General features: G+C 37.7%; 1 protein-coding gene across 1 annotated transcript in view; it reads right to left on the bottom strand.

The window, feature by feature from the left end:
* The window catches only part of RFXAP (regulatory factor X associated protein), a 92050-nt gene that overhangs the window by 17590 nt on the left and 58039 nt on the right, over window positions 1–16421 (bottom strand). The window contains exon 3 of the mRNA XM_014590062.2: window positions 12803–12937. Coding sequence (XP_014445548.2) covers window positions 12803–12937 — 135 coding nt within the window. The remainder of the gene's footprint in view (window positions 1–12802; window positions 12938–16421) is intronic.

The following is a 16421-nucleotide window of genomic DNA, read 5'->3' as shown; positions in this document are numbered from 1 at the left end:
TAGAGACAGAAAGCGAGAAATCACCCCCCAGGGGGGATGGTCACACTGCAATCCCTTCTCCTCCATTCTCCTCTCGGGATCTTGGGCACACATGCACACGTGCCCGGCGTGAGTTTTAAGCCACCGGGTCCGGGACACGAACCTCGGTCGACTACATGGGAGTCCAGTGACACAGCCATTATGCTAACTGCTGGTCCCAACACTGAGTTAATTTTTGAGCCTCTATTTCTGTTTCTTACACTTAGTCCATAGACAATGCTTGACCATGGCAAAACACAGACTGTGCTCAGATTTTCAGATACTTATTATTTTAATTTTACTTAAAATAGCCAGGGGATGTTCTCCTTTAAAAGAAGATTCCAGAGAATTGTTATGAAAGTTCAAATATAGGGACCTCTGGGGGGTAATTTCTCGCTTTCTGTCTCTCTGTCTGTCTCTGTCTGTCTGACGAGCGCACATGCCCTATAGCAAAAACCTCTCAAAAAAAAAAAAAAAACAAAAAACCCCCCAGAAATTAAAATATAAATGTAAAATTTTAAAAAATGTTTATGTCCTCACTGTAAGAGTAGAATACTTTTAGGAACTAAAATATTGCTAGGTAGTATTACCTGATGTTTTTCACTTTATTTAGAGGCTCAGTGCTTATGTTTATGATCTTTCTTACCCCATATCAGCCTGGAATCTGACCTAACACAAATGTCACAAAATGCATTACTTGTGTGTTAACAGAATGCAGAATAGCAGGAAAATCTCTGCAAGAGTGATCTCCTTTAGTTATTTTACCACAAGTACAATTCTTCTATCAACACATGACACATATTTAAAATAGTTGTGGTGTTATCAGATGTTACCAAATGTCTAGGCCTATCTAACACTACCCAACACAAGAAGAAATGTGACAGAAGGGCCATTCTACTGGAGAGAGAGAGTGAGTGGATTCAGTCGTTTTTCAAAAATTTCACAGAAACCTATGACCATGTAAATACACAGCTGGCTTCCTCCAGGGTTGGACAGAGCTGTGAAAGTGAAGGACTATGAAATTAAGTTTCATTGTCACATAAATTCACTTGTAGTTTTTTTTTCTCTCTTTTTTTAATTTTAATTTTATTTTATTTTATTATTATCATCATCATAATCTTCTTTATATTACATTGGATTACATATAACTTTACAGTGTATTACATTGTTTTTTCAAAAGGGAATGCCATGCATGTCCGTCAGTACAGAGACATTAATCTCCCCACTTCAACATTCAATATCTTTTCTATGTTTTCCCCAATCATTATTTTTATTATTCTAATTATTTTTTAAAACAGTCAATTGCTATTTCTCATTTTGCTTGTAAAAATACTTTGCCCATCATGAAATACTTCTCAGACCAATCCGGTTGAGAATACTATACATGTCATCATCAACAGTTAATAAGCCCTATCTGTTTCTCACTAACGTCCTGCCTCTCTATTGTTCACTTGCTATCTTTCTCTATCCTCTTCTCTTCACTTACCCCATTCCACACTGTCCTATTCTCATTAAGTACCTTCACTGTGTTTATGTCCTCCGAATTTTTGCTCTCTATTATAGAGTGCGGATAGTCGGTATATATTGAGTGGATACATACAATATCTTTCTTTCATAGCCTGGCTTACTTCACTCAGCAATAGATCCTCCATATCTGACCATTTTCTATCAAATTCCAGGGTCTTGTTATTTTTTATGGCTGAGTAGTATTCCATAGAGTATATATACCACACTTTTCCAATCCATTCATCAGTTTGTGGACATTTAGGTTGGTTCCATGTCTTGGCAATTGTGAATAATGCTGCAATAAACATGGATGTGCAAGCACTTTTCTGACTGAGCGTTCTCCTGTCTTTTGGGTAAATACCCAGAAGTGGGATTGCTGGATCAAATGGTAGTTCTATTTGTAGATCTTTGAGGAACCTCCATATTGTTCTCCACAGTGGTTGAACTAGTTTACATTCCCACCAACAGTGTAGGAGGGTTCCCTTTTCACCACATCCCCGCCAACACTTATCACTTTTTATATTCTTAATCTTTGCCATTCTGACAGGGGTTAGGTGGTATCTCATTGTGGTTTTTATCTGCATTTCCCTTATGATGAGGGATGTCGAGCATTTCCTCATATGCTTTTTGGCTGTTCGTATGTCTTCCTTAGAGAGACTTTTGTTCAGCTCACTTTCCCATCTTTTAATCGGGTTAATCATTTTTTTTCGCATAAGGCACTTGAGTTCCCTATGTATTCTCGTTATCAGTCCCTTGTCTGAGGCATATTTAACAAAAATATTTTCCCATTCTGAGGGTTGTCGGTTCACACTTGTTACTGTGTCCTTTGCTGTGCAGAAACTTCTTAGTCTAATATAGTCCCACTTGTCTATTTTAGGGATTATTGCCTGTGCTTTGGGAGTCTTATTTAAGAAGTCTTTGCCTACTCCAATGTCTCCCAGAGTTTCCCCAGCATTTTCCACAAGTAGTTTTATTGTCTGAGGTCTTAGGTTCAGATCTTTGATCCATTTTGAGTTGACTGTTGTTAATGGTGAAAGATGGGGGTTCAGTTTCATCTTTCTGCAGGTGGATACCCAGTTTTTCCAGCACCATTTACTAAAGAGGTTTTCCTTTTCCCAATGGATTGACTGATATCCTTTGTCAAAGATCAGTTGGCTATAAGCTTTGGGAGTTATTTCTGGGGTCTCTATTCTCTTCCATTGGTCCACATGTCTGTTTTTATGCCAATACCATGCTGTTTTGATGACCACAGCTTTATAGTATATCTTGGGATCAGGGAGTGATATGCCTCCTACTCCATTCTTCTTACGCAGGATTGCTTTTGCAATACGAGGTCTTTTATGGTTCCAGACAAATTCTATAATTGTCTTTTCTAGATCTCTGAAGAATATCTCTGGTATTTTGATTGGAATTGCATTAAACATGTAGATTAATTTGGGTAGAATTGCCATTTTGATTATGTTAATTCTACCAATCCAGGAGCATGGGATGTCCTTCCACTTTTTTATGTCACTTTCAATGTCTTTTTTAAGATTCTCGTAGTTTTCTTTATAAAGGTCTTTGACTTTCTTAGTTAGGTTTATCCCTAGATATCTTATACATCTTGTGGCTATGGTGAAAGGGATTCCTTTCTTCAGCTCTGCTTCATTCAACTTGTTGTTCATAAATAGAAATGCTATAGATTTTTGGATATTGATTTTGTATCCTGCCACCTTACTGTATTCACTTATTACTTCAAGCAGTTTTTTCATGGATACCTTTGGGTCTTCTAAGTATACCATCATGTCATCTGCAAATAAAGATATTTTCAACTCTTCTTTGCCTATTCGAATGCCTTTAATACTGTTCTCTTCTCTGATTGCAATAGCTAAGACTTCCAGTACTATATTAAAGAGCAGTGGAGAAAGTGGGCAGCCTTGCCTAGTACCTGTTTTCAGAGGAAAAGCTTTCAGCTTTTCCCCATTCAGTATAATATTAGCTGTAGGTTTTTCATAGATTGCTTTTATTGTGTTCAGAAATGACCCTTCTATACCAATCTTACTGAGAGTCTTAATCATAAAAGGATGTTGTATTTTATCAAACGCTTTCTCCGCATCAATTGAGATGATCATATGGTTTTTATCTTTCTTTCTGTTAATGTGGTGTATTACATTTATGGTCTTGCGTATATTGAACCACCCTTGCATCCCTGGTATAAAGCCTACCTGGTCGTGATGAATGATCTTTGTTATATGTTGTTGGATACGATTTGCGAGTATCTTGTTGAGAATTTTCGCATCTATATTCATCAATGATATTGGTCTGTAGTTTTCCTTTTTTGTCATATCCTTATCTGTTTTGGGGATGAGGATGATGGAGGCTTCATAAAATGAATTTGGAAGGTTTCCTTCCTTTTGAATCTTTAGAAATAATTTTAGTAAGATAGGGGTTAATTCTTCCTTGAAAGTTTTGTAGAATTCACAAGTGAAGCCATCTGGGCCTGGGCTTTTCTTTGTTGGGAGATTATTAATTACTGATTCAATCTCCTGGCTTGTTATAGGTCTATTCAGATTCTCTATGTCTTCCTGATCCAATCTTGGTAGTTTATATGCATCCAGGAATTTGTCCATCTCCTCCAGGTTATCTTGTTTGTTGGCGTAAAGTCGCTCATAGTATCCTCTAATGATATTATGTATTTCTGCTATGTCCGTGGTAATATTGCCTGTTTCATCACATATTTGATTAATCTGGTTTCTTTCTTTCTTCTTCTTGATCAGTCTAGCCAATGGAGTATCGATCTTGTTGATCTTTTCAAAGAACCAGCTTTTGCTTTCATTTATTTTCTGTATGGTTCGTTTATTTTCTATTTCATTTATTTCTGCTCGAACCTTTATTATTTCTTTTCGCCTGGCATTTTGGGGGTTCGTTTGTTGTTGTTTTTCCAGTTCTCTGAGGCATGATGATAAGTTATCTACTTGCCATCTTTCCATCCTTTTCTTATGTGCACTAATTGCTATGAATTTCCCTCTTATGACTGCTTTTGCTGTGTCCCATAGGTTCTGGACACTTGTGTCCTCATTATCATTTGTTTCCATAAATTTGTTTATTTCAGCCTTAATTTCTTCAGTAGTGAAGAAGTCATTCAGAAGTAGGTTGTTCAGTTTCCATGTGTTCGTGTGTTTTCGGGGTTGTTTCTTGAAATTAATCTTGAGTTTAATTCCATCATGGTCAGAGAAGATGCTGGGTACAGTTTCTATGCCTTTGAATCTGTAAAGGCTTGATTTGTGTCCTAATATATGATCTATCTTTGAAAAGGTTCCATGTCGGGGTGAGAAAAATGTATATGTTGTGGATGTAGGGTGGAAAGTTCTATAGATATCTGTCAAGCCCATTCCATTTATAGTATCATTTAAGTCCTGTATCTCTCTATTTATTTTCTGTCTAGAAGATCTGTCTATAGGAGATAACGGGGTGTTGAGATCTCCAACAATTATAGTATTTTTCCCTATGTCTCCTTTTAGCTCCAGCAGTCTTTCCTTCACATATTTAGGCGCACCTGAGTTGGGTGCGTAGATATTTATAAGGGTTATATCTTCTTGCTGGATTACCCCATCTACTATTATATAATGCCCTTCTTTGTCTCTTCTTACAGTCTTTGTCTTAAAATCTATTTTGTCTGAGATCAATATCGCTACTCCAGCCTTTTTTTGATTTCCATTTGCATGGAATATCTTTTTCCAGCCCTTGACTTTTAGTCTATGTATATCTTTATCCATAAGGTGAGTTTCTTGTAGGCAACAGATAGAGGGTTTCTGTTTTCTTATCCATTCAGCTAGTCTATGTCTCTTAACTGGGGAATTTAATCCATTGACATTCAATGTAATTATCGATATTTCCATACCTGATCCTGTCGTTAAGTGAGCCATTTTCTTAGTTGTTTTTTGTTCTCGTATAACTGTCTCTGGTTTTTTAGTTTTCCTGGTATAGTACTCCCTTCAGAACCTCTTGAAGAGCTGGTCTGGAGTTGGTAAATTCCTTCAAATTTTGTTTATTCGAGAATGTTTTTATCTTTTTTTCCCATATGAAAGATAATTTTGCCAGGTATAGCATTCTTGGTTGAAATTGTTTTTCACTCAACACTTTGACTATACTTCCCCATTCTTTCCTTTCCTGCATTGTTTCTGCTGAGAGATCCGATGTTAGCCTGATGGGGTGACCTTTGTAAGTAACTTGGTGTTTCCCTCTTGCCAACTTTAGTATCTTGTCTTTGTCTGTTGTTTTTGCCAGTCTGGCTATGATGTGCCTTGGAGTGGATCTTCTTGGGTTGATTCTACTTGGGGTCCTCTGTATTTCTTGGGTCTGGATATTTGAATGCCTTTCTAGATTTGGAAATTTTTCTTCCAGGATTTCATAGAATAAATGATCTAGGCCCTTATTATTTTCTTCCTCTTCTGGAATACCTATTTTGGGGATTATTGCCTGTGCTTTTGGGGTCTTAATTTAAGAAGTCTTTGTCTACTCTTATGTCTCTACAAGTTTCCCCTGTGTTTTCTATCAGAATTTTATAGTTTGAGATCTTAGGTTTAGATCTTTGATACATTTGGAGTTGATTTTTGTTATTGGTGAGAGATAGGGGTTCAGTTTCATCTTTCTGCAGGTGGATACCCCATTTTCCCAGTACCATTTACTAAACAGAAATGAATAAAGAATAGATCAGTTAGAGGAATGGCCAGGCAAAAGGCCGTGGAGAGATCGAACTTGACCTCTGGGGACTTTGAACATCAGAGTTCAGTAGAAAAAAGTAACCGCAAAGTAAGTACTTAGTTTAAAAAATGTATACACACACACATATATATATATGTATGTATGCACACACACACACACACACACACACACACACACATTTAGTGATAACACATATACATATAGGCCCTGTCAACAGGGCCTCATCATACTATGATCCCCTTTCCAGCCCTCCAGCTTCTCAGGATCATGGGTACCTGTGCATGTGTTCAGAATGTCTTCAAGCTGACTAGAGGACCCCAATTTGTGGTCATAGGATTCCAGCCTTGAAGGATGCTTGTGTTACTACTTCACACAGTGGCTAGGCTAGCCCTCATAACATAAATCTTACTATAGTACTTTAAATTGAAAAGTATATGCTTATAATATGAAATACTTATAAATAGCATCTTTTACTAAAATTCAGTGAGATTCCTGTTTCTTATGTCTATGCTTTAATATTTGCACTAAGAGTATTAAAGTTAGTTTAAAATCTCTTGTTTGCAATCAGTTACTGACTTTTGTAGTAAGCACGTTGAAACTACCCTGAACTATTGGGTTGTTGGGAAACTCATGATCCATTTTGTATAGAAAAATACACCATGACTTCCCTGATAACCTAAAATATATGAGAAGACTTCAGAAAGATCATGAAAAGTGGAATTAAAATATGATGTTAGGGCCAGCCCTTGGCCTGATGGTTAAGGTAGCTGGATCCCACATGACTGAGTGCACAGTTCAAGTCCTGGACCTGGTAGCTTAATAAAACACTAGGAACACAGGCATTCATGCCCAAAATCCTGAAAGAAGGGAGAATGGAGAAGGAATTTCAGCATGATCGTTTTGTGTGTGTGTGTGTGTGTGTGTGTGTGTGGGTGGGTGGGTGCTTTCTTGCTTTTCTTACTCTCTCTCTTGTACATATGCCCTCTGGCAAATTAAAAATTTTAAAAAGTATGATAAATTTAAAAAATTAATTTAATTTTATTATCATTTTAATTTGATGAGAAAGAAAGAGAGGGAAAATGAGAAAGCAAGCTGTCAGGTGCAGGACACAAACCACAGTCAGCCACATGAGAATCCAGCACCTTAGCCACCATGCCACCTGCAAGACCCCAAAAGTATGATCTTATATTGGTGCAAAGAAATTCTAAAATGCTTGCATAGTTTTTTTTCATAATACATATCTTCCATGAACTTTCTGAAGACCTTGTATATGTAATCAGAAATGCTGCCATAACTTAGGCTCTCTTCCAACAAGTGGGTTGGGAACATCTTAGTTGGATCCTAAATCTTTTTAATTAGGCTGATTAAATCATGATTTGGCCTCAAAATTCTTTTGAAACTCAATTAACTTTTAACTTTTCTTGAAAATGCTGGCAAATATATTCCACATCTGTTTAAAAAGCACTCAATCTGGTATTATAAAATGTTAACTGATCTTTAAATCTAATCATCATAGCATCCAAATGAGAGCAATGTATTTCTGAGTCATGTCACCTAATCTATCTTTATGTTAGATAATTACGCCATAAAACTGACTAAGAATCCTTAGTCTACAAGTGTGATGGACTGCATGTTTGCATGCCCCTCAAAATTCATACAGTATTTTGAAATCCTAACCCTAATTAGGAGATGGGGCTTTAGAAGGTGATAACAAAAATTCCATAAAAGTCTATAATTTGAGCCTAATCTTTTTAAAAAATTGTTGAGCCATCTAATTGAGATAAGACATTGAAGGGGTTACTTTAAGATGTTCATTGATGATTGTCACTTTCTCAGATTCTTGGTAATTAAGTTGCTGATGAATAATAAAATGACTTCTTAAAACACCTGGTACATCTTCTAAAAGATGTCTCTAAATTTATATTACTGGTGTTCCATCTGTTAAGTAAGCAATGATGTTGGAAAAGGATTTTTCCTCTTTAATGAACTTTTTGTCCTACCTTATAACAAAGATTGCTTGTATAATGCAATTTATTTCAATATATTTTATTATTTTTTAAAAGCAGTACTGTGATGGAATAAAACTATTTATTTATTTATTTGCATCATCTTTGTAGTAATCTCTTACATAGCTGATACGTCTTTTGAATATTGCTTGGCTTACCATATTGCATGACTATTTATGTTGTTCTATAAAAACTGGGACATCTAGTGATTTGGTAGGTAAACCAGCTGGATCCCATGTGGCCCACAGCATGGTTCAAGACCCTGACCCATCGGCTTGAAAAACATACCAGACATATGTATGTGCAGACCCCAAACCTCAAAAGGTGAAGGGATTGTGGTGTGCCTATCCTCGTGGAGGTGCTTTCTCACTTTCTCTCTCTCTCTCTCTAGTGAGTACATGCCCCATATAAAAAACTTAAAAAAAAAAAAATACCTCCGTTTGCAGGGAACATCGTCAAACATTCCAGTGACTATATTGCAAATTTCAGTGTTCCTAAAGTATCAAAAATATATATGCATATGTATCTTTGCCAATTTGATCAACATGTTCTTTTGTAAAATGTTCACTTAATCTCAATGGGCTCTTTGGCTTAATTAGAAAAAAATGCGTTGGCAGAGTAGACACACTGGTGACTGTTCATTTGTGCAAAAAAACTGTAAAACCTAATTTTGAATATTTAACAGAGTATTTGCCCACATTTTAAATTTGTACTTGACATTTTGAAATAATAGCTAAATGAGGAAATTTGTACATTTACTTGGAATCACCATGAATGCTACAGTGACAAATGCAGACTTACTCAGGTGTGTTGTACTGGTGACTCAGATATAACCCCAGTGCTGCCCTTGGTGATGTGATATTGGTAAAGTTCTGAACAAAACCAAGTACATTCTTTCCCCAATTTGTATGATATTTATAGCTGTATACACTTAATATATATTGGTACCATGCAAAACACTTTTAGTCTTGCATACAATGAAGTTTGAATCTTAACTCAGATAATTATAATATTTAAAGACTGGACACGATGCCTATAGTTGTTTTTGTTTGCTTTTTGTTCTGGAACAGCATCTTGTGCATATTGCATTTTTTTTTGGGCCTGCCCGCTGAATATCAATTGTATTTTCCCAACCCCCAATCTTAAAACAATTAAAAATATCCCTTACATTTGAAACTGCCTCTTGGGAGCTATGTCACCTCTTCTGGGAACTAATAGCTTAGAGTGTAATAAGAGACAACAAACATGAGGGTACTCCAGAAAGTTTGTAGAACAATGGAACCAAAGTATGAGTTTATTTTGGTGCAAAAATTTTAAAAAACCAGGCATAGTTATTTTATAATACATGTTTTTCATAAATTTTTTGAAGATCCCTTGTATATAAGAAAAATAAAAGATTACAGTATTGTGAATACACTGGTAATTTTTACTAGATGACTTCAGAAGGACTATGGAAGAGGCAAACCTTGGGCCAGCCCCATGTGCAGTGGTCAAGGAGCTGGATCCTACATGGCCATATTTGGTTCAAGTTTCAGCCCCAGTGATGTGAAAAACATGCAAGGTGTGACCAGAATCCTGAGGGGATGAAGAAATGGAGAAGATGAATTGCAGCATGACCACACCATTTTTTGTTTTTGTTTTTGTTTTTGTTTTTGGTGAGGTTTTTGCTATAGGGCATGTGCACTCCCCAGAAAGACAGAAAGAGACAGAGACAGAAAGTGAGAAATCACCTCCTAGGGGGGAAGACCACACTGCAAACCCTTCTCCTCCATTCTCCTCGCGGGATCTTGGGCACGCATGTACACGCTCCTGGAATGTGGGTCCAGGGCTCAAACCACAGTCAACTACATGGGAGTCCAGCGACATAGCCATGACGTCAACTGCTGGTCCCATGACCACACCATATTAAAGGACTTTTTTTTTTTCTCTCTCTCTGGCAAGCATTCTTGCCTTCTGAGAATAAAAAAAAAATTAAAAAAATTAGAAGAGGTGAGCCGTATGAGATCCACATAGTCTAGGATAAAAGGACAAACTGGCAGAATGGCTATGTGATAATCTTTATAATACTTGAGGTCTGTGGGACCAGCAGTTGGCATAATGGCTATGTCGCTGGACTCCCATGTAGTTGACTGCTGTTTGAGGCCCGGACCGGGTGGCTTAAACTCATGACAAGCGTGTGTGTGTACGTGCCCAAGATCCTGAGAAGAGAATGGAGGAGAAGGGATTGCGGCATGGCCATCCCCCGGGGGGGAGGGGGTGATTTCTTACTTTCTGTCTTTCTCTGTCTTTCTGGCAAGCACATGCGCCCTATAGCAAAAACCTCTTCACAAAACATAAACAAACAAAATTTGAGGTCTGCAAATAGGATGCAGAGGTGGATTTATCAAGAAATAATTCAAGAAGATACATAGAAACCAGGTCTTGGAAAGACTTGCCTTCCATGCTAAGGAATTTGGGGGCTCTGTGTGTGTGTGTGTGTGTGTGTGTGTGTATGTGTGTGTGTGTGTGTTTGTGTGTGTGTATGTGTGTGAGTGAGAGAGAGAGAGAGAGAGAGAGAAAGACTGCACACGTGCATGCACACCCAGTTTTCACTAAGGACTTGACATGATCAGATTTCAGATTTGCTTTTTAGGGAAGAATGGATTAGAGTGACACAGACTGGGAGGCAAGAAAATCAGTTGTTTTACTATTGAGTCACTAAGAACAATTTTAAGATTATACCAAGTAATCTCCTGGTTCTTAACCCCCTTGAAAATGTCATTTTTAGTATTTTCTTTTTTCTTCTCTCAGACTTTTTGAATAATTTGGAAAATTTTGAATCACTGTTCATGACCTAGTAATAACTAAGCATCTTCCCTATGTCTAAAACCCTCCATAATATCAATTAGACCTTAGTACATTTTCATTTCTTTTGTGTATCTATAGGTCTTTGAGATGTCATTTAATTGAATTTCTCTTTACCATGTTTCCTAAGATTTCTGCCTTACTCCTAAGGATGCTTTCTTTAGCTTAATGTATCTCTTTCTTTACTTTTATTTTCCTTCTGCTTATGTTCTGATATTAAAAGTGATGGGTTTTTAATTATTCCAGTTTTTCTGTGATATTTTGAGCAATTACATTTCCTACAGATAGTATTTAAAAACTATCAGCCTTTTTATATGCCATTGAGATAACAATAATTTCTTTTAGTTATTTCTCTAGTGTAATCTAAGAAGATAGAGAATTTTTTCAATGATAGCACCCATTTGTTCTTATTGTTTTATTAACAAAATCTATGTTCATGATTGAATCATAGCTGAAGCCTGAAATCTAAAGCCTTGGTTCGAATTTATGAAATTAATAGACTGAAGACCCACTGAATTTGCATAGCTGGGGTGACCCAAAATTGTTAACTAGTCATATGAATTCAAGACTAGTCCCTCTTAAGTTTTCTCCATGGCTATGAATGCTAAAGAATGGGTCAGTGAGATCTGGTATTACCAATTTGAGCCCTATTCTTAATCATTTAAAGCTGGAATCTCATGCTACTGGTCTGTGATCCATGTGGAACTTAACTTCTCCACAGAACTGGGTGAAAAAACCATAGTAGAAGCAGAATAATATGCTGAAATTCCACTTTTTTCCACTTTTTTCCAAGGTAAGACTTCAATGGGCCTCTGAAGGCTCTCTCCTGACAATTTATTCTCTCTTATGTCTGCATTCAGAGGCCTACCCTTGCATATATTGTTCAAGGTCATTTGCAGCTGCCCACAGCCTAAGGTAGTTTTTCAGTTTGAAGCCATTTGCTTGCTAAGGCCTGTATGGCTAAGGCCAGTGAAATCATCTGACGTGGTTAATGTCTGGAGTCCCGGTATGTAGAAAAAGCTCCTGACTGTTGTACAAAGCCACCAGACTAATCTTTTTTTTTTTTTTTTTTTTTTGAGAGGTTTTCACTATAGGGCGCATGCGCTCGCCAGACAGACAGAGAGAGACATAGAGACAGAAAGTGAGAAATCACCCCCCGGGGGGATGGTCATGCTGCAATCCCTTCTCCATTCTCCTCTCGGGATCTTGGGCACGCATGCACACGCGCCCGGCGTGAGTTTTAAACCACCGGGTCCGGGATGCGAACCGTGGTTGACTACATGGGAGTTCAGCGACATAGCCATTACGCTAACTGCTGGTTCTCATCCACCAGACTAATCTTTAGGCCATCTGAGACTTATGCTCACTCATCCAGGCTGAAGCAGCTGAAAGTCGACTTCAGAACAATCAAGTATAAGGTATAATATTGTCTGTGAAAAACTGTCAAGATTTCAGATGCCAGCATGGCCGGAGCTTGATATAGTTCCTACAGAAGTTAAATTGTAACAACCAAATTCCTGTAACCTTCTGAAGTTTTGATCTCCATGCATTCTAATTTGGGTCTCCAAATTCACCCAAAGTGCATGGCAACAATAGAATTCCTGATGCTGAACCTCAGAACCAGATAGGCCTGCCCTTCCCGAGTAATCTCGGCATTTTTCTTCTTTCCCTGTTAGGGACAGAGCTTCTGCACTGAGCTAATGCTAAGGCTGAGAGAGGCTCACAGTCCATGGTCCAAGCAGGCAGGCAGACCCCAGAAAAAGAGGCAGAAAGAGGATGAGCTAGAGCTCCCAGATCTGCTGCTTGAATTACTTCCTCTGATTCTTCCATAAGTGAGAGGCCAGGGGTATATCGTAGATCTGGAAAGCAATATAAAGCAAAGTAGACCCACTGCTCCATCCCTAGTACCTACTCTCAACTTAAAGGATTCTATAACTGTTTCTAGCTTTTCACATTATGGTATATGGGAAGAATTTTTTTTTTTATTTTTTAGAGATATTTTTGCTACAGGGCATGTGTGCTCACTGGAGAGACAGAGAGAGAGACAGAAAGACAGAAAGTGAGAAATCACTCCCTCCTGGGGGGATTGGCATGCTGCAATCCCTTCTCCTCCAATCTCCTCTCAGGATCTTGGGGACTCATGCACATGTGCCCAGTATGAGTTTTAAGTCACTCGGTCTGAGACTCGAACCACCGTTGAGTATGTTGTAATCCAGTTACATAAACATTATGCCATCTGCTGGTCCCAGGACATTTTTAAAATATTTTTTTCCTTATTCATGATAAGCATGTGCATGCATGATGGGTGAGGGGGAAAGAGAGAGAGAGAAAATACCCTTCCCCAGAGTCTGGTCATGCCACAATTCCCTTTCTCCAGCTCTCTAGCTCAGCAGGACCTTGGATGCATGCACACACACCTAGCATGTTTCAGGCTGTCTGGGTGAGGTCATGGATGACCTGCAGTCATCCATGTGGCATCCAGCACTGCAGTTTAGCATGATACCTATTGTGCCACTGAGGCTGGTCCCAAATAGTTTATTATTATTATGATTCTTTAGCTCTCTTGTTCCATCCCCAACACTCAGTTACTGGAATCTGTTCGTTTTTGGTTGTTTTACTCTCTCCAGACCTCACATGATTCTCCACAATCCATAGTTTTTACTTTGATTTTATATCTTGTTATACCTGGATTGTTACAACATCTCCAATTCTTCCCCTTCCCTTTTCCTCTCTACATTCTTAATTTTGAATCTCTTAATCAGTTGAATATCTGCAACTACTTATTTTTGTAAGTCTTTATCTTCACATGTGCACCCATAAATGCCACTCTGGGAATGGAATTCTGGATTGCATTTACCCCTTCAAAATCTTTATAAATTTGCCCACTTATGATGGCAAAGGTGAATTGCCTTGCTTTGCAGTGCTTTAGCTACATGGTAGACTGCAGTTCAGATCTTAGGTTGAATTGAAATACAAAAGGAGTGTTCCTATGATCTTGGCTGGCTGGAAAGCCGGGAGTGGGTGTGGGGAAGGAGTAATGGTGTGATGAAACCCTGTTTTTTTTAATTTAATTTATTTATTTTAGCTTTTTATACATTCAGTCACATTATTTAGCTTACAAAGCGAACATATGAATATGTGAACATTTCTCCCTAGTCCAGTTGATCAAAATATCTTCAACAAATAACACCACACCTCCCCATTCTGTCAATTCTCTCCCTCCGTATCCCTCCTCCAAATGTCCTTCCCCAGGCCCCACTCCTCTACACACCCCACATCTGGCATTCACACCTATATCTTGTGTTTGTACATCCTTTAGTCAATCATTTTCAGTCATAGAATGCAGACACTCAGTATATATTAAGTGGGGGCATACGATGTCTCTCCTTCATAGCCTGGCTTGCTTCACTCAGTAGTAAATCTTCCATATTCTTCCACTTTCTGTCAAAAGCCAGAGGTTTTTTTTTTTTAATTTAATTTTATTTATTTATTTTTTTATGGCTGAATAGTATTCCATAGAGTATATGTGCCACAGTTTTTCAATCCATTCTTCTGTACGGGTGCATTTGGGTTGGTTCCATGTTTTAGCAATCGTGACTAGTGCTGCAATAAACATCGATTTGCAAGCACTTTTCTGATGAAGAATTCTTCTGTCCTTTGGATAGATACCAAGGTGTGGGATTGCTGGATCAAATGGTTGTTCTATTTGTAGATTTTTGAGGAATCGAGTCAATAACCAACAGTGGAATTGCTGGATCCTATGATAGTTCTAGCTGTTGGTCTTTGAGAAAGCTTCATATTACTCTTCACAGTAGTTGTAATAATTTACATTTCCACCAGCAGTGTAGAAGAGGTCCCTTTTTACCTTAGCCTTGCCAGCACTTATCATTTTTTATTTTTTAAATCTTAGCATTCTGACTGGGGTTAGGTGGCATCTCATTGTTGTTTTGATCTGCATTTCCCTTATGATGAGGTATGCTGAGCATTTTTTCATATGCCTTTTGGCTCTTTGTATGTCATCTTTAGAGAGTGTTTTTTTTTTTCCAACTCATTCTCCCATCTTTTAATATGGCTGATTATCTTTTGGGTGCCTGTTTTTCTTTAGTTTTCTCTCTTTGTGTCAATTAAACAAACAGAAATATGAATTTTCCATTGTAATTAGGAGCTTGGTGTTCCAAAAAAAAGTCTGAGAAAGCAATTTAAGGAAAGTTGTTTTTCTTCCTCTCTATTTGGATATTCGTAGAAATTTATAAGTATTCTTAAAATTTAAATTTTCTTGTATATGGTATTTATTAATAGTATGAGCATTTAGAAATAATTTAGAATTTGGTTGGACTATAGTGAAGTATTTTCTCAAATTGACTGATTTTTTAAAAATAATTATTTTATTTAACTTTATGTTTATTCTTCAATTTGACCAGAGAGAGAGAGAGAGAGAGGAAGAGAGAGAAAGCGAGAAAGCATGCTGCCACAAACTGTGGTCAGCCATATTGGAGTCCAGTGCCCTTAACCAACATGCAACCTGCCAGCCCCATTGACTGACTTTTAAAAGATCATATTAAAGGTCAAACTTATAGCTCCTGCACCAGTCAAGGTATGATCTTGAGTTCTTGAGGCAAAAACCAGTAGGAATACTATTTCTTTCAGGGAATCAACTATAGAAGCCAGACTTCAAGACAGCACACTCAAGGGATCCCTGCCTTCTGGTATTTATGTTCTGGTATAAAGCACTCCCACAATGTATCATTCTTGGTCTATGTGACCAATAGAATATAACGGAAGTGATAATGTATGACTTTGATAGCGAGATCTGAAAAGATACTGCCACTTCTGCCTTGCTCTCTGGGGTTACTCTCTTTGGGGAGAGCCTACCATCATGGTTTGGTAACACGCAAGCAGGAAAGATGAGGAATTACAGTTTCCTGCCAATTAACCCACAGCAAATTTAAGTAACAGATACTCCAGGCCCAGGTAAATGTGGGATAAGCAAACCATTACCTCTTCTGGCCAACAAGCCTATTATCTATTTTTGTAATGAAAGCTTGTTGGAGTACAAGCGAGATCATTTCTTTATGTATTGTCTGTTTGAATTGTACACAGTGGTTGAATCTAGAACGTTCTCTGTAAGAAACTGAAGTAATAGAATCTTCAATCACTCTCTAGTTTGCTTTATATGTACAGGGAAACTCGGGCAAGAAAATCTTTCTGTGCCTCTATAAAATTGATACCATCTTAGTTCATAGAGTTATTGTGAGGATTAAATGACTTAGTAAGGGTATGATGGCTATAAGTATACCTAATAAAATGCAAAATTCAATACATACTAGCAATTCTTTCTCTCAT

The sequence above is a fragment of the Tupaia chinensis genome, unplaced genomic scaffold (genome assembly GCF_000334495.1).
Source record: "Tupaia chinensis unplaced genomic scaffold, TupChi_1.0 Scaffold000402_1, whole genome shotgun sequence".
Lineage (NCBI taxonomy): Eukaryota > Metazoa > Chordata > Mammalia > Scandentia > Tupaiidae > Tupaia > Tupaia belangeri.
This window is presented reverse-complemented; position numbering and strand designations above follow the sequence as displayed.